The sequence below is a fragment of the Brienomyrus brachyistius genome, chromosome 12, assembly GCF_023856365.1.
Source record: "Brienomyrus brachyistius isolate T26 chromosome 12, BBRACH_0.4, whole genome shotgun sequence".
Taxonomy (NCBI): domain Eukaryota; kingdom Metazoa; phylum Chordata; class Actinopteri; order Osteoglossiformes; family Mormyridae; genus Brienomyrus; species Brienomyrus brachyistius.
In genome coordinates, this window is record NC_064544.1 from 9,715,458 (window position 1) to 9,739,499 (window position 24,042).

The following is a 24,042-nucleotide window of genomic DNA, read 5'->3' on the forward strand; positions in this document are numbered from 1 at the left end:
TGAATGAGCAATAATATGAGATTTTTTTTTTTTTCTGCATTTTGAATTGACATAGTATGTTTTATTGGCACATTATTTTATAGATGCATGTCCGTCTATTTCTTTGCTTGTTTGTTGACCACATAGGTTACAACATTTCAAAAACACAGGATCTATTCCTGCTCGTGATCGTCTTTTAATGCATAAAGCGCTGCTCTATAAGTCTCTTTGGAGGGAAGTATCTGGCAAATAATGAAATGTACATAAAGCAGTATATGAGATCCTACTGTTCTGGCTTCCTGGCACTGCCAGTCGAAAATGTGCCCCATTCCTGCATGTACACACATAGACCCCTGTGTGACAGATGAGAGGAGACCGACTGAGCATGCACACGCATTTAATACAGCTCTGCGTGCTAAAACGGTCGAATGAACTCACAATACAGTCACACACAGACGTGCACATACACACACGCACATTCCCTCACCGTGCCCATGCCCCCCTGGTACAACAGTGAACAACAGAACAATGGCCTTCTTTTTGTCACGGACGATCCTCTTCGGGACATTGCTATTCCCCGGGCATAAGGCTACAGTGCAAGGAAGATGAGCGAACAGAAAGGAACCGCTGGAGTTTCCCATCAGCTAAAGGCCAGAAGAAAGGTGGATTTTTTTATTTTTTTAAACTTCTCGCACCATGCAGCTAAGTAACCACGTATACTAACATACGAGAAGTGTGCGAAAACTTTCTAATTTCTGTTAGAAAATAAGGGAGTGGACTTATAAGTACAGTTTGTTTTAGAAATTTCATGGTTTTAACTTGATTTCAGGCGATTGTTTATAAGGCAAGGAATATGCAAAACTTCTAAACGCCTAAACTACAATATGGTAATAAGAAATCAACATCAGATTATAAGGGAGAACTAAGTGCATGACATGTTTCAGGAGGAAACAAGAAAGTGTTTTCAGACATACAAAGTAAAGGTATTTGTAATTTGGTGTGCAAATCATTTCAGAACGTTACATCTTTATTGATTAGGTACAGCAAAAACAGTTATCCGGCATGGAGGTTGTATAACGGTAAACTATTTTCGTGCTCATGGAATGTAATGCTAAAGACAGGCGACAGATGGCACTAAAATGCCGCGCAGCCCTTCGTTAAGTTAAATGCATCGGCGGATCGCGATTGAAAATCGCGGGTTCCTCCAGTGTCCCATCATTCCCCCCAAATCCCTTCCACTATAGACTGCGGAGCTCAGGTACTGAGTGGCTGAAATATTCCTTTTCCGGCTACACCTGCGAAACCCACCAGGAAGTGTGGCACGATAAATCCCAAAGTAATAATCCTCCTTACCTGGAGGGAGACGGCCGACGCCGAGTGATGTGCCGGGGAATGGGGCGGCCGCTTGCATGACATTTCCGTTCTCGCTTACCGTTAAAACCGGGAGCCGGGGGCCGATTTATGCAGGGTAAACAGACGCCGTCGACTCCCTGCAAGTTTCGGCTTTTGTTTTCGTGCGGTTCGGGCTCTTCGCGATGGGATGCTGCGGTAGCGCAGAGGTAAGGAGTCCATTTAACTCCCCCACCCCCTCCCTCCAGCCCCAGGAGGGTGGGCAAGCGTGCAAACATCGTAGCGGATGGCGATGTGGGCACGTTGCTTCGCCCACCTTGCAACTGGCACGCGTGCACAGATTGATTTCCCTCATGGGCGACCTTCTTTGCGCGTTAGATGAATCCCTTTAATTTCCTAACTGGGTGGTAATGCATGTACATACGGCTCCAGGTCGAGATGCATTTTATGTTAGTCGTTCGCTATACTTTCCCCCTTTTTGTAGAGACATCACTCGATCTAGAGTCAGGGGGGTAAAACTATTATAAAGATCGCCATACATTTCTAAACGCACAAAGCGATGTAAAGTGAATATGACCCCGTTTCTTCGCTTAACGTTAGGGGATTTGCCGCAAAGGTCGTACCCGTGAGCCGGGTTTTAGTCTTTTTCTAAAAACAAAAAACATAAATTGCGTGAAAATTAAATGTGCAAAACTTAAACCGGCTTCTGGTTCAGAGTTCGTGACCCAGGCGTTGCCAGGCGGTTTGCACGCAAAAAAAAAATGACCCCCTCTGGAAGAAGCTCTTGTTGACAGGCAGTTTATTGACATTATTGCAGAGGGCACGGAGGGAATGGAAGCCCCTGGAAGACCGAAGTTGTACGGATGTCGCTTGGCTCCTCATCTTCGTAGCCTTCTGTGTCGGCATGGTGAGTTCCCAGTTGGGTGAAGCGCAGTGATGTCGTAGATAAATCTGTTGACGTTATTTTTCACTTCGACATGTGCATGTTGTGATTCAGTTAATATAATTCCGTTAATAAAATCTGTAGTCTACTGCTTTGTTATGCTATTCTCCATACTAGTCCCAGTAACTGCAGATTTAACTGTTGTCGCGATTGATTAAGTGTTCAAATTAAAACGGGAATAGTCACTTCCCGCTGTTTCGCCAGGGAGCCTGGTGGGAAATTGCTGGTGATTTACAGTGAAATAGTCACGCGTTGCTGTACTGAGCTTTTGCTGACACGTGAAAGATGTGATAACACCATCGTTGTTTTCGTGAGGCTTTCTTTACATTACTGTAGACATCACACCAGAGTGGCCTGCTTCTTAACATATATATATTTTTATGGATTACCTGCTGAGTTGTATGCTAACACCATGCTCACGGATAATAGTGGTCCCTCTCAAGATTGCTTCAGAGGAACTCAGAGATGTATTATGAAATGGAAATGAAATAAGTATCAGCGCTTGCAGTGTAGTAACCCCCCCCCCCCTCCCCAAGCTTATTTCAAAAAGTGCATTCAGGTGTATAAACTGGTGAAGTGTTGTAATGGTGATTTCTTTTCCTGTAGAAATAAAGTGCATGCAAGTAAGTGATAAAATGTTGGTAATGTAAGGTCCTCTTATGGCAAACCAAAGGCTGAACGGGTCAGTCCTGCTTAGGAGTTGTGGATGGGGTTGTAGCAGAGTGTGAACGCTTCAGGGATGGGGGAGTGCTTCCTGAAGACCATGTTCACTCCTTGTCATCTACCAGGGCTCCATCTGTGGCTACGCTATCATCACCGGAGCCGCTGGCAGACTTGTATCTGGCTACGACAGCTATGGGAACACGTGTGGACAGCCCAACGCGCAGATTGAGGGAATCAAGCTCAGTGGCCTCGACCAGACCGACAAAAAGTGAGCCTGTTTGTTTATTAATTTGTTTTGTTTTTGCTTTTTTGCTCTACACATCGTTAAGGTTTTTATTGCATGTGTTGGCTTGTGGTTCTTGCTGCCAGTGAGGTGATTTCTTTATATGCTGTGATAGGGTTGCAAAGGCGCAGAAAATTTTCCATAAACATTCCAGAAACTTTCCATTCTATGGGAAGTTAAGCTGGGGGATTTTGGAAGTATTCCAAGATGGAAACTTTCCATGGGAATTAACTGGAATTTATGGGAACTAATGGGGAAATTTCCAGAATTTTGCAACCCTAACTTTGACAATGTTCCCAGGCTTCCCACCTTTGGTACATTGATTTCAGGGAGGATGAAGTTATTACTGGGAAGGGGTTTTGCTGGAGGTTAAAATGTACCCAGGACGTGGGTGGGTGTGAAAATTTTCTGAATTACTTTTTCTTTTTTTTTAACTGTTGTTAATAGGCAAAACAACAGATTCTTGGGACATTCCGCATTATTCATAGGTGTCAGGGAGCCGCAGTTAATTTGCAGGAGACTCCCAAGACGCCTGGGGGAGGTGGGAAGTCTGCATTCTTAACACGTGTCTGTCATTATGTGTGTAGGTGACGGTAATGTAGACAGGGTCCTGTGCGTGTGCGTGTGTCACTGAGCCCCAGTTCTGCAGTTTTTCAATGACAGGAGAGTGCTGCAGCGCATTCTGCTGCTTTCTGTGTTACTTAGCGGGTGTCAGCCTCGGGGACCTGATGCATATCCGCACTTAATCTGCATTTCTTTTGAATAGCATTTCTTTCGAAAAGAACTGCTTGCTGCTATGTGGAGTTTCAGTCATGAGCGTAGTCGTTAACTCTGTCATTGGTGCCGTGGCACATGGGTTTTGCTCATGATGTGGGCGTGTTTTGCTGGGTTGTCGTGCTACTGAATAAGCGACCAGTAATGGGAAAGCGAACAGTGCCTGCTAGCTGCTAAGACTTGCCAATGGCTCTTCCCTCTGGTTGTGTACCAGCCTGCTGCCAAGGGGCCTGACATTACGACAGTAATACTCACAGGCTGGACGCCACTACGCTTTCAGTGTAACACTGCCTAACTGTCATTAGAAATCCTGGCCCGCGTAGCGTTTCAACCATACCTTAATGTTGTCTGGTACCTGGACTCGGAGGTGTTTTTCTGTGATGGGTTTGCATCGATGAGCGGGTGGGATGGAGGGAAGGCCGCAAGAGGCAAATGAGAGATGTGCAGCGTGCCGTCTCCATATTAATTTATCATGTAATGTCTGTGCAATGCAGGGCTCCCACAATCATGTTCCAGAAGCATTTGTGGAGTTGATTAGAAGAGGTGTGAGTGTAACCGTGTGGTTGATTTTAACAAGAGTACTGTACTGATGAGCAGTGAAGGCTTTCTACTCTTGTTGCCGGTTGTTGCGTGGAGAGCCGCACCAAGACATGACTTTGCCCCAGAAACGCTACCAAAACTATCATTATCCATGCTCACACACTCATGGCTGCCCCCTAGTGTCTGAGCCCCGGAAAGTACTTCCCTTTCTCTCTCCCCCCCCCCCCCCTTTTTCATATGTCTGTATATCTGCGATATTTTGCTGAATTTTTCCAGTCAGGACTTTTTATAGTGGGGCAGTCTCGGAGAGGTAATTTTTGTGCAGTAGGCAGCAAGCTGTGAGGTGTGTATCATTCTACCCGGATGGGGGAGAGGTATACCCCCTGGGGTGGACAGATCATTCTCTGGCATTTTTTCCAGGTGGAGGCCTTCTCATCTTAGGAGAAGAATATAGGTAAACAAACCTGGTGGAGAAACGTCCTCCTGGACTTAAAAAGCCCAGCTTTTGGTGATTCCTCTGGGTTCTCCTGCTTTGAAGGAAACGGTCGGCCGCGCGATTCCTCTAAAGCGAATTCTGATGCTTGATACGGATCCCGGAGCGATTACCTGGAAGGCCCGGCACGTTCACGCTTGGCTGGCCTCCGTGCGCTCCGGTGAGTTGAACAGGTGGCCCGTGGTGTAGCCAGCTCCCCGTTACTCTGCCGTTCTGCCGAAACGTGGTTGTACAGGGGATATGACTTCGGCGCACCCAGTGCACTCATGGGAATTTTATTTCCATAAAAAGGCTGGAGCAGAAGGAAAAATGATAGATTCTAAAACATTGCCAATCAGATTGTTGAGGAGGTGGGTTCAACCAGCTAGAGGAGGCAGGATCAACCAATCAGATGTCTTGGTCCCGCCTCCTCTAGTTGCTGGAAGCCACCTCCCACCCTGATTGGCTATCTCTCAGAACCAGTAAATTTTTGTGTAGATAAAACTCTCACGAGCTGTGTGTGTGCACTTGCATGTGAGAGAGAGAAAGTGTGGTGTTTGTATACGTATGGGGGTGTTGTGTGGTTCAGTGGGTTGCTGGTTCGAGCCCCAGCTACTGTAGAACTGTCACATGCTCGTGGGCCCTTGAGCAAGGTGTTTAACCCCTTAAAATGATCCAATAAATGATCAAATGCGGTGCTCAGACCCCAGCTGTGTACGTGTGTGTGCGTCTCCAAGGAGACCAAGAGGGGATATGCAAGAAAACATTCCAATGTACCTGTGCTTGTACTCGTGAACATGGCAAATTTCGGATTATTCTTCTTCCCCAAACTGAATCAGCTGGTCTCGCTCCTCAAGATTTGCTGCCCCCACAGAAATTGTACACGTGATTTTAATTTTTTTCTGTGTTGTCATAGTAATGATGGGTTACTGGGATCCCCTCTTATCCAAGGTTTTCTGTTACTGGTCTGACATTTGCTGTTGGATAATCGACATCGGGTGGTGACTCATGGGTACCCATGATGGGGGTTGGTGATGCAATGCTTGTCCTGTATTCCCTGCCGTAAGCGTTCTCCTGACACCCTCACTGCCATTTTGAGACTTGTTACTGTATCTGGTGGACGCTGGAGCCCAAACTCGGGCAGCTGACTGTCAGGCCTCCTCAGTGGTTATGCAATGCATTCATAACAACTGCGATGTCAAAACCTCTTGTGTAAGCTGTGGCCCATTTCACAGCAGCGATGGTCACTTATCTGCATGGTTTTCCTCTGCAAAAAACACAGCAGTGGACGTCACACAGCTCTGGTTGCTGTATGGTTCTGTGGTCGTTTTGGATCATGTGATCTGTTTAGTTCTTTTAATGAATACAGGCGTGTGTGATGTGTTTGTAAAACGGTGCATATGGATTTGGTGATGTGGGAATGATTTTAGCGATGTGCTGTATCTTAATGCATATTGGACCGTAACAGGACCGTGGGGCATTTGTCTTCATTAAAATTGTCTGTTTATATATAAACTCGAGAGGCTGCAGATAGGTATTTGAATTGGCCAGTTTGGGTTAAGTATCTTTCTCTAGGGGTCTACAGCATCTCCTGTCCTGCATTTGACAGCATAATGTTTCCAGAATACTCGCCAATTACCGGCAAAAAGGTGTTGGCGGGCGGGCTGTTAGGGGGGCCCAGTCTCGCTGAGCCGTGGGGCTTGATGCCTCGGGAAAGGGACGGGGCGGTGGGGAGTGGTGAAGCCCGCGTGGTCCGCTGAACTGAAAAGCCGCACGGGGATGGCGCGCTAAGCGCTGGGGGGAGGGCACCTGATCTGATATGACAGCCTGCTGGGAAGGCAGCTGCCACCGGATTCAATTAGGAGTCATGTGCTTCTCTCGTCCCCCCTCCCTCTCTCCGCCACGCTTCCAAATGTCAGGAAGCAGGTGACAAGACTAGTGGACAGAAACACACTGGAGAGCCGAAGAGTCACGTCCAGATTCCTCGCCTTGATTTTTTTTTTCTTCCAGTAGTACTTTCTTTTTTTTTTCTGCTGAAGTAGTGGCAGCTAAGTGTTGCTAATATGGTTCTCTGTTCCCCAGTGACAAGCAGTGTCAGCCATGCTCAAATCTCAGTGCCTCGGCCCTAAAACGAATATTCGTCCACTGTCTTGTTATTGGTTCGTTTTTGACAAGAGATGTTTCCAGTTTGATTAAATGTGCTGGAACGGCCTAAATTCATATAGCTGGGTGCTCATTGTGACAGCAGTGGAGCTGAGGAAAAGGTTAGCAATGTCATACCCTTGGGCTAATGCAAATGAATTTGTCTTCATGCACAGACCGGTAGGTATATCCGTCTGTGGCTCAGCAGGTTAGGTCGCTCTTTCTGTGATCGGTGGGTCGCCGGTTCAGATCCCACGTTTAGGGTCGGCAGAGTGCTTTCACTGCTGGGCCCCTTGTGAATTGCTGCCCCCCCCCCCCCCGGCCTTCACAGGGGCATGCTGCTTTGGATGAAGGTGCCTGCTAAAGAAATAAAATGTGTCTGGTTCTTCCGTTGTTAAATATGTGACTCACCATAGAACCATCCTCCGCTGATAGTGATGCAGTTACACTGGGCACGGAAGGGTTCTCTGAGTCTGAAACTCTGTGCTGTTTGTACTTGTTCATAATGTTCCACTGGCCCGAATATTATTATGTGCTACATGGAATAACCAGCTAGATTAGGGCTGTAAAAGTCACGATCCTCATGGTCTGAGCTCTGCTGGTTTTCCAACCTTCCTTTACCTGTGAGCTGGGTGTGAAGCCTCTGGCCAATCAGAATCAGTAATTATTAGTCTAACTACCTGGGAGAACTGAAAACAAGGCCTGGATTTGGGATCGAGGTCCAGATTTTCAGAGCTCTCAACTAGATCTCGGTGTTCTATATTCATTAAAAACACGTGCTGAGTCCGCAGAAGGAGTAAAGACTAGGTTTTTGCAAGTTTTTGATTTGTTAATATGTCCATCACCAGCCTCCTGGGAGAATCTGGAAACGAAGCCGTTTCTTTCTCCTTTCTAGAGCAGTCAATGGGCCGGTTTGTCCTTTATCTATAGCAAAGTTGTGAGGACTTAAGAGAAACTGCCAGACAAGGCAGTAAAAATTCTAATGAGAAATGTCAGCCATCCTGATGAAATGTTGGCGGTTCACTTTTAAGTGTTGCCAACCAGAAGGAATCCCAAATAAATCGTAAATTCATTATTTTAATAACTTGGTGTTAATGGAGTCTCCTCTTACGGCCTCCATGCCCACTCAGGACATTTGACTAATAACTTTTAAACGGGCCTGCAAGGTTGTCTCAGATTTCAGATCTATGACTCTGTGGTCCTCATGAACTTAGTTTTGAAAGCAAATAGCACGCACACTAATGTTTTGGTGGCTTCCAAGCTTTTGCAGCCAGTGTGGGGTAGCTTTTATGCTAATTAAAATGTCTTGGCAGCGTTTGCATCTTTTTCAGGGTTAAAGCACAACCCATTTGAGGAACGTTTGAGTTGTGACGCTGACAGGCCTAAAAACCATTTTTAGCACTTTTGCTGAGGCCGCTGCAAAACTGCGAAATGGTTTAAAGGGGTTTACTGCATCCAGATCACTGGGTTAATATGGATTACTTTCTCTTTATGCTCAAAGCCTAAATTGCATTAAACAGCTCCTGCTCTCGGTAATCTCTGGTTAACCTCTTCTTGTAGCACCTTCTGAGATGAGAATTCTTTAGTTCTTTAAGCCCACCTGCTCAGAACCAGAGTCGGTGAAATCTTGCCTCACCCCCTCCAACCTCGACCTACCACCTATAACCATACCCCCCATACTAATGAGGAAGGAACACCTCCTAGTTCTTTGTGATGTCTGTGGTTCGTAATGCGTCCGCTTGTTGTGAGCAACTGCCACTGACCATTGGATGGTGGCCATAGTTTAACATCCAATATGCGTTCCTATGGCAAGTGGAGAAACGCAGATGCAGGATTTTGGAAGTAGTTATAATCTCCGTACGGGTGCGTGCTGTGCTGTGCTGTGCTGTGCTGTGCCCAGCTTCAGCACCATGGCTTTCAGCTGAATATTCTAGAAGCACTTTACACCAGCCGTTCCAAGGGATTCTCTTGTGTGAATCGACAAAGGGGTCTTTGTAGGGGTGGGTGGCTCTGATCCAAATGAAATAAGTGGGAACAGGAACCACGTGTTTGTCTTAGATTTTATTTTGGGTTCAGACAGACAAAATGCTGTGATGGAGAAAAGTAGAACATTTTTGCATCGTTATTTTGAATCTAATAAACTAATATCCTGTGATCTGATTCTGTTTCTTGCTTATATAATTGGAAGTTGAAAATGTTTTATTTCTTATGTTTTATGGTTCTCGTCTTTGGTTTCTGACTCTGACCGTGACATTTTGCGCCTCTCCTTTCAATAACTGCAGGCATAACTTAGCATGCCGTTAGTTTCACCCCATTTTATTTTTTAATCCTTTTTAGGTTTGTGTTCTTCCTGGACCCCTGCAACATTGATATTGTGCAGAGGAAGATCAAGTCCATGGCTTTGTGTGTGTCCCAGTGCCCTGAGAAAGAGCTGAAGACATATGGAGAGATCAAAAGTTTCGCCATAAATAATGGTAAAATAAATGTGAACTGTTTTTATAAATAGATATAAACAGGGAGACTGTGTCATTATTAATGTGCAGTACTGGAGCTATAACCTTCTGGAACAATTTAGAATGTTGCATCAAGTAAAGATATGAGAATACCCTATTCTGCAAGAAATGGTGCTCTTGGTTTGCTTTGGGGTATGTTTTGAGCCCTTTATTGAACAGAGAGCACCATCTAGAGGGGGGCTGAAAATACAGCTAATGGTTCATGAAGCTTCACTTGGCCATCACTAGTGGTAACTGGTTGATTTGAAAGGTGAGGAAAGTTTGCTTTATTACCCTGAAGTAGAAAATCTGAATAGCATTTGGGTTTAACTTTCACTTGGTTTGTTGTTTAGAGAGAGATTGAATTATGCAGTGAGAGGGAGTGATGGTCAAATGAAGCTTCATGAACCATTTGCTGTATTTTTTTTGCCCCCACCAGACGGTGCTCTTGGTTTGCTTTGAGCCTTTTTTGAACAGAGAGCACCATCTAGTGGTGTCAGAAAATACAGCAAATGGTTCATGAAGCTTCATTTGGCCATCACTAGTGAGAGGAGCTTTAGGGTATGTATAGCTTCAGCAGGTCTTTGTTGGGTTTTGGTTGTTTTTATGAATGATTGGTAAATTTCTGCTGTTTTTTTTGTTCGTTTTTTTTTTGGCCATTGGAAGTAGTCATGTGAGCCCACTGCATAGATTTGTTTTTCTTTCCTTGCTGGGACATCTCATTTCCTGCACACACACACTGCCCTGGTGAATGAGCCCACTGTCGACTGCCCGCATTCATCAGCATTCGTCATCATCATCATCAGTCAACAGAGACTCTACCCATCACGCAGTAATGTTGAATCATTCGCCTGCCGTCCACGGCAGACGATAACAATGAGTGCCCCGACAGACACATTGTGACCTCACGGGATCTGGCACGCTCTGTGCCTGGGCTGGGGTGGGGGGAGAGCAACAGCCCACAGAGCCACTCATTGAGGTCACTACTGTACATCAGGATGGCCTTTGTCAGTGTACCCCCCCACATACACAAACAGAACCACTAGCATCCTGGTCCCCATGTCTCTGGGGACTCACATCCCCGACTATTCAAATGAGAAGCATCAGTTCTGGTTTGGGATAGTTTTCAGCATCTTTCAGGCCATGTGACATGAACTAATGCAAACATTCATGTTTTATACAAAGCTCTGTATGGGCCCATGGTCGACAGTCTGGCAGGGGAAACCAACAGCTGTGACGAAAGTCTGATTCTAACCTCACCTTTTTAGGATCCGAACTTTGCTCCTATGATCTCCCTCCGCCACGGTACCCCGGCCATTCGGAGAGGTCTACGAAATGCCCTAAGTTGCCGGTGTTACCAAGGTATGTGATGCTTTGTCTAATTAATCTTCTTTTTAGCTCTACGAATACCAGCCTTAACAAGCCTTAATGAAAGATCATGCGCAGTCAATCCGTTCTGGTCCCGTTCGGTACCTGCCGCAGCCTCGTGAGACCTGGCGACTGCGAATCCAATAATCAGGTTTCCGTCTTCAATGTTGGTCTCCGATTCACCCTCTTGTTTTACAAGCTATCGGCCCCCCCTTTGTGCCAGCGCCCTGTCCCTGTGTAATACTCATGGTATTTGGTATTTGTCCTGAGTCTTGCCGTTTGCCCCCCCATCTCTGCAGCAAGCCCCTACCGCTGTTTAACCGCTGCACCCCGTTGAACATCTCCTGCTACACGCGCTTCGCTGAGGCTGTCGTCACCTTCGTCAGCGACAACAGCATGCTGCACAGCCTGGTGGCCGGCGTGGTGGCCAGCAAGGAGGTCATCCTGGGCCTGTGTGTGCTGGCACTAGGTAAGAAGGCGCCCCCTGCCTGCGATGTTCTGCACTGCGGGCTCCCCGATGGGGCTGGACAATAAGGGAGCCATGACAGTACTCCCAGTGGCTTTAAAAATATCGCTGGTGATCTGATGATGTTGGGGGAATATAATTACATTTAATGCCGTTTTAAGTTGCAGCTGGACAGATGTCAACTGGCAAACCAGATATCTACAAAGATGGTTATTTTCTGGACCTGCTGGCAGGTCACTAGTCAGCCAGTCAGGTTAGCTAGTTAAGAAAAGCGTAGTTCAGTAGCTGCCTAAAGTCCGTTTCACAACGGCCCTGTTGTGAAGGAATCCCAATGATTTAGCGCCCACTAAAGGTTTGTGGTACTTATGCAGTTTCATGGGTTTTTATAGAAGTTGTCCTGGAATACATTTGGATGTAGGAAATGAGACATGCACAGGAGTGTTATAGTACATATAAAAATTGTAATGGCCATGGAAATGATGTCTGTCAGTAAGTTTATGGCAATGTATGTCCCGGGTGTCCCGCAGTGCTCTCCATGGTCCTGATGGTCATCATCCGCTACATCTCCGCCGTGCTCGTCTGGATCCTCACTGCCCTCGTGGTCCTCGGCTCCCTGGGTGAGCTCCTTGCCCCCCTGTCGCATCACAGAGGCGCCGCCTCTGCTACTTGCCTCCCCCTTCTCCCCACGACCTTGTTCTGCTCTCTTTCCTGTAATTTGAGGACAGGCGTTGAATCCACAAAGGTCCGCTTATTATTTTCGGGCAAAATGTTTGAATGCTGATACCGTCCTCGTTTGTTTTCTTTTTTTTTTTTTTTTGTTCCCGGCTGTGTTTAGGAATCGGCGTTTTACTGTCTCGTTTTTTTTTTTGTGAAGTGGAATCCTAATTTATAAGCCGCTGAATTTCCCCTCACGTCCTACCTTGTGTCTCTTTAATCTTTGGCAAAAGGAGCTGATTTCATATTCAGATTCTCTGATTTTAATGAGGAATCTTTCAGGCTGTAATGACTTTCCTCGAGTCACATAAACACTTGTCTGGGCCTTCTCCCCGTGACAGGTGGCACTAGCGTCCTCTGGTGGCTGTACATTGACAACCGGAGGACAGCGAATGTGACCATAGCCGCCACGGCCGCTGCCAGCAACAAGGAGGAGCCAAGGGACAACGTCCAGGCTCTGCTGGTCTACGCCGTCGCTGCCACGGTGTTCACAGTGAGTGCGAGGGGGCGGCGCTGAGGGAGATGCCGCGTGGATGCTGATTGGCCAGTGTGGGAATGTACTTTGGCAGCAGGAGACATTCACAGTTGAATACAGACCGCACAACCGAGTCCCTACCCCCTTCTCCGATTTTTATAGTGTGGGTAAATGTACCATTTACTAATGCGGACTGCACTCCCCAGCCCCCAGTTGGCAGCGTCTTTTAAAGGGGACTCCCCTCGCTCGGCAGAAACTACAGAGTGGCCCCCTCGTGGGGTGAACTCTACCCCAGAAAATGTACTTGGGGGCAGTGGACCTTGGCTTTGTGTTGTGTTGCTAATGGATTTAGGATGGAGGGGAACGAGAGAGAACCCCTGGTATGCATTGTAGAAATTAAAATATGGCCGTTGTTTTTAAGGCGTTAAAATGCTAAATTCTCAATATCCAACCGTGTGAATGAAACCCCCCGAGGCTTCACTGCAGGAACTCGGCAGCAGACCTTACGTTGCGTCCTTTTCAGGTGGTCCTGCTACTGCTGATGCTTTTCATGAGGAAGCGCGTAGCCCTCACCATCGCCCTGTTCCACGTGGCCGGGAAGGTGTTCATCCACCTGCCCTTGCTGGTCTTCCAGCCCTTCTGGACGTTTCTGGCCCTTCTGCTCTTCTGGATGTACTGGGTCATGGTGCTCCTCTTCCTTGGCACTGCTGGTAGGTGTGTGTGTGTCTGTGTGTCTGTGTGTCTATGAATGTTGAAAAGGTCCAGAAAGTTCTGGCTCTGGTCTCCCTCCTCGGATGGTGAATTTATATATACTTTCTGTAGGGAACCCAATACAGAACACGACGACGGGCCTGGTTGAGTTTTGGCTGACCGGGCCACTGCAGTACATGGCCTGGTACCATGCTGTGGGCCTCATCTGGATCAGCGAGTTCATCCTTGCCTGCCAGCAGATGACCGTGGCCGGGGCAGTGGTCACATACTACTTTACAAGGTGGGACGGCTCAGGCGCGCAAGGGCATAGGCTGTACTTTCAGCTTCTCCGGTGTGTTTTGTTTAATGCTAATGCTAATAGCCTCCTCTGTGCCCTTCATGGTCATGGTTTGGGGACACGTTGACGGTTTATGCTAATGGTCACTGACAGAATAACTTGGGAATCACGTCTCAAATCGTGCTGCCTGCTGAGAGGGTTGAGTCATTGTCGAACTGCAGAGAGTGCTTTACTTTGGTGGGCGATACAAAACTGCTAATTTGGGGATGGTTTACACATGGGTGTGTGTTATTAAGTCTGTCTTGTGTGTGTGTGTGTGTGTGTGTGTGTGTGTGTGTGTGTGTGTGTGTGTGTTTATATATATCTGTAAACATCCTCAAAATCGGCTCGTCGCTCACAGCACAAGAATTGGCAAACATATGGCTCTGGTTAATGGTGACCTTAATTAAGTTTTCCTAGCCTCGGGAAATTAGACCATATAACGTCTGATTGTGAGCACGAGCTTTTTCGAGAAATGTGTTACCGTGTTACTCTCAGCAAGCTCTGGGTCCTTTCAGTCCTCGTTAGTAGGAGCCCAGCGAGTTCTGCCGTCCTTATAGTCAGTGAATGATTCATGGCCAGTCTTTCCTGGGGTTTTCGGCTCAGCCTGTCGTTCAGTGTAAATGAAAAGCAGCAAATCCTGAAGTCATCAGGACTGGGAGCAGCCCTTTCCGGTTCTTCACCTAAGCATCTATATTTTGAGCATTTTACTCGCTCCTTTGCAATCAGATATTCTGACCTAGGGTCAGTTTCTTGATGTGGAGAGTGGTGGGGGTGTGTGATTTTGGAGGCTGCCACAAGGAGGATCCTTGCTGTCCTTGGCTCCACCTCCCCCATCCTCTACCTCCCCCCCACCACTCTCTGTCTTGCAGGGATAAAACCAAGCTGCCGGTCACGCCCATCCTGTCCTCCATCTTCCGGCTGATCCGTTACCACCTGGGGACGGTGGCGAAGGGGTCCTTCATCATCACACTGGTCAAGATCCCCCGCCTCATCCTCATGTACATCCACAACCAGCTGAAGGGGAAGGTAAGAGTGATTCTGGGGCTCCTGGGAGTTTTACTTACACAAAAATGTTTTGGGGGCAGAAGGAAAAATTATTTGTTCAGAGAGAGAACCAATCAGACAGTACAGGGGGTGGGTCCAAGCAACTGAAGGAGGCGGGACCAGGACAGCTGATTGGTTGGTCCCACTGCAGGGGTTGTGTAATGCCATGTTTTTGGAAGGGCGCCCTCATGCTGGTGTTTGTCGTCTCGCAGGAGAACGCGTGTGCACGGTGCATGCTGAAAACCTGCATCTGCTGCCTGTGGTGCTTGGAGAAGTGCCTAAACTACCTGAATCAGGTAAGCCGGAAATGCCTCACTGTGATGGAGGAGGGGGCGGTATGGATTCTGGGGGCTGCCTGGAGTTTGGGAAAGATGGGTCAGCAGGGTGGGGTAGAGGTGGGTGCAGTGTTTCCCCTTGGTTCACAGCATTGGGGGGGGGGGGGGGGGGGGGCAGACGGACACCAACAGGATTCATGGTGTTCATGTGTTTCTTTTAATGACAGCAGACAATATAACAGCTGAACGAAACATCAGAACGTTTTTTTTTTTTTTATTTCTTTATCACAGTTAGCCACAAAGTGTGCAGCTTTTGTCATTGCAGTGTATCTTTCTGGAAGAACATTCCTAGAGCCTCTTGATATAGGAAGTCAGAGACGTCTGGCCCATTCATTGAGATTCGCATGCAGGCTGCAAGATGGTCTCCTTGCAGCTTACTGCGCATGTTTGTCTTGACCTGCAAATACATGAACTGTTAGGCTTTAAAAGTGACAGCTGATAGCTTAAAATAGTGAAAGTTTAAAGCAGAAAATCCCATTGTGAAACGTATCTATCACCCTGGGAGCTTTTACAAAACGCAGATATTTTTGTCTGCTTTTCAGGTGGTTGATGCGACATGCATGTCTGTGCATGTGCATCAGGGCGGAGCTCCGCCATGCGCGATATGGAGAGCAGAGGAGACCTGTAAACGCGCGACCGTGTAGAGACAAAAATGACAAGCTGTTGTATAAATAAGATAAATAACATAAGGCTATTTGATAAAAGGACAGCATACAGACCTGTTCTATAAGAAAGGTAACATTAAATGACTTCTGTTGTGAGCTGGAGCTATATAGAAAATAGAATTAAATAAAATTAACCTGACCTTCAAGGGGGGGTGGGAGGTCCCGCTGGGGGGGGGAGGCGCCCCCCTAATATAATGGTAGGGGAAACACTGGGGTGTTAATAAAAATGAAATATATAAATAGGTATGAATGTGCATGTATAATATTAAAAGACCTGGATTTTGTTTATATGTACCTAGTTTACATACAAAAAAATGTTCTAGTACATTTTGCGTGTTTTTCAATGAATAAATTGAAATGAATAGAAGATTTAAGTTTGCACAGTAGGAAAATGATCAAAGCTGTGGTCACATGACATGATTCTCGCTCCCCCCACCTTCCTAGAACGCATATGCCGCCACAGCCATCAACAGCACGAGCTTCTGCACTTCGGCCCGGGACGCCTTCGTGATCCTGGTGGAGAACGCGCTGAGGGTCGCCGCCATCAACACCGTGGGTGATTTCGTTCTGTTCCTTGGGAAGGTAAGCGGGCCTGACCCAGTGGGTTTTGGCATCTAGTTTTGGCCCTTCAGTTCTCAGTTGTGGCTAAAAGTTTGTGGAGTTTAACTTGCACAAAAATGTTCTGAGGGCAAGAAGGAAAAATTATTGGTTCAGAGAGAGACCCAATCAGATTGTAGAGGAGGTGGTTCCAATCAACTAGAGGAGGTGGGACCAAGATGTCTGATTGGTTGGTCTCACCTCCTCTACAATCTGATTGGTTGTCTCTCTGAACCAATATTTTTTTCTTCTAGCCTCATCACATTTTTGTGTAAGTTAAACTCCCATGAGCTATGTGAAATGGCGTTTCAGAGGAAAACCTACAAGATCTATAGTTATATTTTTATATTGCACAGGATACTAACAGGATGCATAATCAAAATGCAAGTCGTGTTTCTGTGTGGCACTTTTTGAAGTACTGTATACCTGACGGTGTGTTTGTTTTAACGTGACAAAATCAGACAGCTGTGTTTGCGGCACAAAGGCGATTGTTTGAAGCTCGAGTCTTTATTTCCAGCTCATGATTTATTTTCCAGTCGACTGGGTCGTTTCCCTAAATCCAGTCGGCACGGTACATCAGGCTTTTAGCAGCGGAGCAAATGGGGAACAGAACAATTATTATGAGTGCTTGTTGGGTCAGCCTCACTGTAGACCCTCTTTAGATGGGGGAAAGTGGCAAATGTGGGCAGATCATATTCAAAATAAAATTCAAACTGTGCATTTTATTTCTTTTTGGTGCTTGACAGTCTTATAGTTTTGATTTTGTAATTTAGTTTTTATATTACTTTTTAATTTTATTTTTAGCAATAGACTGAAAGTTGTAGAGCTATTTTGTGTCTGAATACACAATACATATTATGTACTAATGTCCTTAAAATGAGCAAGACATGTTCCAGGTGATATTAATGGTAATTAAACATCAGCGAAGTCATGACTTTATTATTTAACGACGGTAACAGAACATATTTGGCAGCATGTTTAGTTTTTATTTTATTTGTTAGTTTCAGAAGCAATATTTTATAGATTGTTTAGTTTTTTTTTTTTTTTAAATAGTATTTTCTTGTCTTATTTCAGTGTTCTATTAGTTTTCGTCAACGATAATACTTGGTGATCACCAGCTCACTCCCTTTGAATTAGGACAATTATATATTTGTGGATGTAACCAGCTTGTTTGGGGAGATAAAAAGGGATAATCGATAGGTTTTCTGCCTTCAGTACGCAATCAGGGATGTTATTTGAGGCTGCCTAGCAACCTTTGTTTTTACATCTAAGACGGCCTCTAGATAGATGTCCATTGTCTCTGTGTTCCTGCTTTTATTATTAACATTAAAGTAGTCTATTGTTTATCAAGAATTGCCTCACTTGGGTGATATCTTGTGGTTGCTGTTGTGTAGCTTCTACTCCCAATACTGCTTGCACGAGTAGCTGGTCACTCATGGACTCCATGCCGGCAATGTAAATCTGGTTTTCCCACGAGAAAAACGTCCTGCTGCTTCTTTGGAAACGTGGCCTCCATCTTTCTGACGTATATCTGGGTGCCCAGGTGCTGATTGTGTCCTGCACGGCCTTCGCTGGCGTGCTCGCCCTCAACTACCAGCGGGACTACACAGTCTGGCTGCTTCCGCTCCTCATCGTCTGCCTCTTCGCCTTCCTGGTGGCCCACTGCTTCCTCTCCATCTTCGAGATCGTGGTGGACGTCCTGTTCCTCTGCTTCGCCATCGACACCAAGCACAACGACGGCAGCCCCGGGCGGGAGTTCTACATGGACAAAGCCCTCATGGTGAGAACTGCCGCTGAGCAGTAAGGGAGCGTGCGTGGGGAGCGTCAGTAAGGACAGGGGCGGATTAAGAGTATTAAGTGCTCCTGAGTAACAGCACGCATGACGTCACGCTAGAAAGAAAACGGATTGGTGACACGCGAGATACAGGAATGCATCTAGTGAAGGAAAAAACGTTACACGGACTTTTTAATGAGTGCAGTGTTAAAAGAACAATATGCAATCATATTTTATATGTCAGTAATTCAGATATTAAATCACATTAACTTGTTAGAAGATATCTATGAATGGGATGGGGGGGGGCTGCTTGGTGCCCCCTGAGGTTGTAGTGCCCCTGGGCACATGCCCAAATGCCCATATGGTTAATCCGAGCCAGAGTAAGCAGGATACAGAGGGCTGAAACCCGGGGTGGACGCATAGACCAAAGGGCAGGAGTGCGAACTCTCAAACACCGTGTGTCTGCAGGAGAGCCAGAGCTGCTTTGGTCTAAATTCCCTGGCTGGGTCTCACTTTGCATGTAGCTGAAATTGAGAAGTAATCTGAAGTAATTATCGTCATATTTATGAAAGTAATTATCCCAGTCGTCATAATTTATATAGTCACATCACACTGTGCAATGGAGCCGATGTGCCTGTGTTATCTTCTGGGTCGCTGTGCTAAGGTTCCCTTCTTTTCGTCGCTGAATAGTGTTTTGTTTTGGGTGCACAGCACGCTCTGCAATGCTCAAGTCGTTGGCCTTTTTCTCCTCTCCCTCAAACGCCACCCACCCTGGAGAATTCCTTTGTGTAAATGTTCGGGGAAAGCATTCACCTCTCATTCGGCTGCTGGACATTCCGCAAAAGGGTGGCTGGGAAGGCAAAGATACCGTGGGCCGAGATCAATGGACAGAGCCTCAGCCTAATCGAGAGCTTTTATCCATTGTTCGGTGTGGAATAGAACCTCATTTAGGAGCAGGCGGCTAGTCCTCGCTGCCAATGTGTTCTGAGGCTTGGAAGATTCCAGAATTGATTGTTCTATGCAACTATGAGTTCAATATTTGATTTTTGTAGAAACGCTTTGTTGTACCGTCCATGAATTAATGGGCATAGTGACTTAAAGGGGGATGGTTTCACCGATGACCCTTGATCCTTTGTGCATGGCTACACAGCCTGTAAGCAAAGGTTGTTTTTCTCTTGCATGGAAATAATTTGTCAAATGCAGGTGAATAGTAAAATCTCTGCAGGGTCGTCATTGTGTAGGGCATGACCTAGCCCTACATAGAGAGAAGATTTTTTTTTTTTTTTTTTTTGCAGAATTATTGTAGTAAAAAAAGAACTATGCCAAATATCTGGCAGTCTATATGAAGATCATTTATTTAATAATTCAACAACTGAGACGGTGGATGGCGGCCATTTAAAGTGGGAAATGTGGCTGCAGTGTGGATTATCTTATTCGCATTTTCTGCAGTAGTGCCTAAGTCTGCATTCTTTTGCATGCCATGCAACATGGAGCGTAAATCGAGCATGTGTGTACCTTGCACCGTACACTCATAGGGCAGCCTTTCTGGCACCCTTAGCTCCTCCGCTATCTGATTGGCCGCTGGTCATGTGGGCAGACTGTAGGCGGGGCTCAGACTAAATCCTATTCGTCAGCAACGATTGTCCGAGCTTCAACTCGGCACCAGAGAGCTCCTCCGAAAATGGTAATTATTGCAGGCGCGAGTCTTCCGCGAAAAATACATGTGACATGGCAAACATGGTATCGCTCTGTGCCCCTCCCAACCCATGCAGGAGTTTGTGGAGAGCAGCAGAAAGGCACTGCCGCAGGAACGGAGCCGCGGCCGGCTGGAAGAGGGTAAGAGCGAAGGAGGTGACGGCGGGGAGGCGAGGCCCATGGTGAGTGGCGGCGAGAGTGAAACCCTGCAGGAGTTCCACCTCTACTACCTGTCGGTGGGCGTGTTTGCAGACTGGGTGCTGTCCGAGCGAGCCTTCGTCCTGTGCCTGACTGAGGACGTGCTTGTCTTTCTGTTCGCCTACCTGCCCGCCTCCACGCTGCTCCTGCTAATCTCGCTGCTGCAGCCCACACCCGTGCAAGCATGCTAGCATGCTAACGGTGCAGCACCTGCATGTCCACCATCTCTTTCCGTTTCCATCTTCTTCAGCACAGTATATCTTTGGCGTCATTTTCGTTCATTTGTTCATTCATATGTGTGTTTATTTTTGCATGGTCCTCCCGCCCAAATCCTCTGAAGAACACTGTCTTTGGTCTGTTTTTTGGTTTTTTTCCTCTTTATTTTGGTCTGTCTCTGCCTGTTATCTCTGTCTCGCCGCCTTACCGCTGCTGTGCTCCTTTTGAGGAAAAGTGCGGTCGCTCGCCGGAGCAGAAAATAAACTGTCATCTGGAGAGGTGTGTGAAATGAACGGGAAAAATGAAAGCCCCCCCCCCCCCTCCGTCCCCACTTGCTGGCAGCCTGAGTGCAGCGAGGGGTGGGGCTCCCGTTCCCCCAGTTAGCGGCTCCGATTTTCCCCGGCGGCTCCTCACTGCGCCGCTGTTCACCGGCTGGCGTGTGAAGCACTGCTTCTCCCCGGTACCTGCAGCTTCAGCCCTTCGTCACGGGGGAAGCTGAGGGTCTGGGGGGGGGGGGGGGGGGGGGTTAAATCTGCTCCTATGTGCTGACTTTGCTTGGCGACCATCCGTGTGCATCCTAAACATTTGCTTTCCTTTTTGTTTTCTAACTTCCTCCACCTGGAATGCAGTGGTTTCATCACGCCATCCCATGCGAGCATTTTTAAGCAGTTGCTCCTGCCTGCTGTAAACTGAGCGCAGTTTCTGACATGCAGACTAAGATCTTTTTTTTTTTCCTCCCTTCTTCCCTCCCTCTTTTCTCTTTAGGCTTCAGGCGCCTCCGCTTGACCAAAATCACCTAATTGGACGTTTTTTTTAAGACATTCCAAATGTTTATTTTTACCAATGTGTAACATGTTTACTATGGTATCACTCCAGGGAATACGATATTTTAATAAGATACTGTATAACTACATAATGAAGCACTTTATATTGAAACTCTGCGGATTTTAACGGCTGATGCATTTTCGTAGTGATGTCCTTTTTTATACGACTAAAGAGAGTCATCTCACCAGACACTGTACTAAACCGTCTAGAATCCATGTTTGACTCACTTCGTCTTCGTTTCGTTCCCCAGGTATTTATTTTTTAAGTGCAGTAGAACTGCAATGAATTACATATTTGTAAAGTATCACCTGAAATAATTTCACCCATTGTTGAAACCATTCATTATGCTTTGTTTAATGTAACATATGAATTTCAAGTCCGCGGGAGTGTTTTGCGAGTACTTGTCCCCACCCCCCCCCCCCCCCCCCCCCCCCCACTCAACATGAAGGAGATTTCAGTGTCATCTTACACTTGTAGCGAGCTTGATTTTTTTAAATGTATTTATTTATTTATTTTTTGTGCTGTCATGCATCACGGAAAGCGGCGGGCGGGGTCCACTCCGGTGGACAGTCTCAGCAGCGAATGGAGCGGAGCAGTCAGTGACAGAATTCAGTGTTGTTTTCCTGGGGGGGGGGAGCTGCGATGTCATCTTTAGAGCAGTTCCCTTCTAGAGACAAGCTGAACTGCCCCCTGCCCCCGCGCATGCCTCAGCTGGGCAGGCAAACAATCCTACGCAGTGAATGATGTCCGGCCTGCCCCATTGTACGGCGCCAAGAGAGCCATAGCCGTGTCATGTGACATAAGTGGGCGGTGCCTGTCGGTGTGCCAGAGCTGGAGACCCCTGCTGGTACGTGAAAGCGTGTCAAGACGGCAGCAGTGGCCTGCTCATGTTGCATTCTTGCCGGGTTGCCATATTGAGTGCAGGGTGCTCGACCCGTCCATCCGAATGATAGTGTTCAGGTTCTGTGTACTGGCTGGTGACCATATGCCCCACTCTTTAATGGTGAATGGCTGAATTTGGGTGTGCGGATGCAGTCAATGCCACTCAATAGTTTGCCTTAAAAATAAGGATTTATGACCCTGGCTCTTTGTCAGTGTTTCCCCAATCTGGTCCTTGGGGACCCACAGACAGTTCACATTTTTGCTCCCAGTAGGAGCAGGGAGGGAGCAAAAACGTGGACGGACTGCGGGTCCCCGCAGACCGGATTGGGTAACACTGTTCTAATCGACTAGCTAGAGCAAGTGGAACATGTGGACCGATGTGTTCCGTGTGATCTGTAGACCTGCTTATGGAATATTGAATTCCCTATAATGGGTGCTTACAGGGCGGGAAAAAAAAAGCTTGTATATTATTTATGCAAATTATTTTGCATATTTATGCATATTGTTGAATTCATGTGAATGAATGTGAGACTAAGCCAGTAAGTGAATATGTGGATTATCAATACACTTAATGTTTTTATGATCCGAGTGAATGTGTGCAGTCAGTGTTTTACTCCGTAGAACAGAACAAATAAAAAAAAACTTAGGTTAACTTAAATATTAAGGAGTTAAACATTAAATGGAATTTCTTTTCCCTCTGTTATGTTGTACAAAACTCTTGTGTGCAAAGCATGTTGAAAAAAAAATGCATCATTAGAAAAAACATTTAAAGGTCAGTATCTACAGTATTTACAAAATATAGTTTAAAAAACATTGAAAAGAGCTAGGTCAGAAGAGTCTCATTGTCACAGTTAGGCGAAATTGGAGCAGCCCTTTGGTGTTTTTGCAGACAAATGTTTTATATGAGGCTGAAGTTAGAATTTACACAGATATAATCGGTGGGGGTGGGGTGGAGGAGACATCCTTCTGAAGACTACGATCCACACTGCGAGGGTCACGGGGGTCGCGGAGAGCGCTGACCCCGGAGAGGGAGGGATGTCCATGTGCCGCTGTTGTCTATGTGCCAAAACGAGCTGTCCAGCCCAGTGAACAGCGCTGAGCTTGTAGGAGTAAGTAATGGTGCCATTTTATTCATTTATTGGTCCCCGCCCCCCCCAATGACTGAAGCTACGTCCAGTGATGAGCAAATGGTTGGAGCTGAAATCACATCATTTACACAACCAACAAAAATGTTTTTTTTTTTTTTTAAAAGAGAAAAACCACTACCCTGAAGCACGTATGGTACCTTTTGCATGGAAGGGTTGTACGATTAATCTATTTAAGACAATGGATTAAAAAAAAAAAAGCTTTGTTAAGAACGATCTGGTCGGTAGCCTGAGCGAGGTGATGTTTTGTGGTTCCGGCTGTTAGCTGGTCTGGCCCATCGCTTGAAGAAAGAACGGGGGGGGGGGGTGAGGTCATGCTGGTGGCCGGAGGATACCGGTTAGCTGCATCCGCTAATCATGGCAGCTAGGCTAGTGGTACCATGCTGGTGGGCGGAGGATACCGGTTAGCCGCGTCCGCTAATCATGGCAGCTAGGCTAGTGGCACCATGCTGGTGGGCGGAGGATACCGGTTAGCCGCGTCCGCTAATCATGGCAGCTAGGCTAGTGGCACCATGCTGGTGGGCGGAGGATACCGGTTAGCCGCGTCCGCTAATCATGGCAGCTAGGCTAGTGGCACCATGCTGGTGGGCGGAGGATACCGGTTAGCCGCGTCCGCTAATCATGGCAGCTAGGCTAGCGGCAGCATGGTAAGGGCACTGTCATCCAACTCCATATCTCTGCAGGCTGTGTTTTTAGGCTGTGAACAGTAGGCCATTAGAACCACATGACTAGCAATGCTATGATAGGATAATAGCTTTATTCAGTGACAAGCCACTGTTTTGTCTCCTTTTCCACTTCTGGGGGGGGGGGAGGGGGGGGACTACGCCTCTGTCGTAGTCATTGGGAGCGGTGGAGCGGTGTGCATATAAAGGCACTGTTGTGAATTGAGGGTACATCAGTTTACTTGTCTGATGTAACATTAGCTTTTAGCTCTTAACTGCAATCAGTTGTTTGTAACACTGGACTAAACTTGTT

The 24,042-nt window shown here is 46.7% G+C and overlaps 1 protein-coding gene across 4 annotated transcripts; it reads left to right on the plus strand.

Annotated features, from left to right (window-relative positions):
- Positions 1-483: 483 nt before the first annotated feature.
- Positions 484-23,133, plus strand: slc44a1b (solute carrier family 44 member 1b). Of its 4 annotated transcripts, none has more exons than XM_048970546.1 (16): positions 484-641; positions 2,147-2,236; positions 3,061-3,203; positions 9,484-9,620; positions 10,907-11,000; positions 11,306-11,475; positions 12,000-12,089; positions 12,528-12,679; positions 13,185-13,371; positions 13,484-13,652; positions 14,561-14,717; positions 14,948-15,031; positions 16,180-16,317; positions 17,876-18,112; positions 19,879-19,983; positions 20,981-23,133. In XM_048970546.1, the coding sequence occupies exons 1-16, from the start codon at positions 585-587 to the stop codon at positions 20,999-21,001; spliced, it is 2,031 nt and encodes a 676-aa protein (XP_048826503.1). In that variant the 5' UTR covers positions 484-584; the 3' UTR covers positions 21,002-23,133. The 4 variants fall into 4 exon arrangements, with proteins under 4 accessions (XP_048826503.1, XP_048826504.1, XP_048826501.1 ...); XM_048970547.1 differs by having other exon boundaries at positions 19,879-19,942; XM_048970544.1 differs by lacking the exon at positions 20,981-23,133 and having other exon boundaries at positions 19,879-20,714.
- Positions 23,134-24,042: the final 909 nt, after the last annotated feature.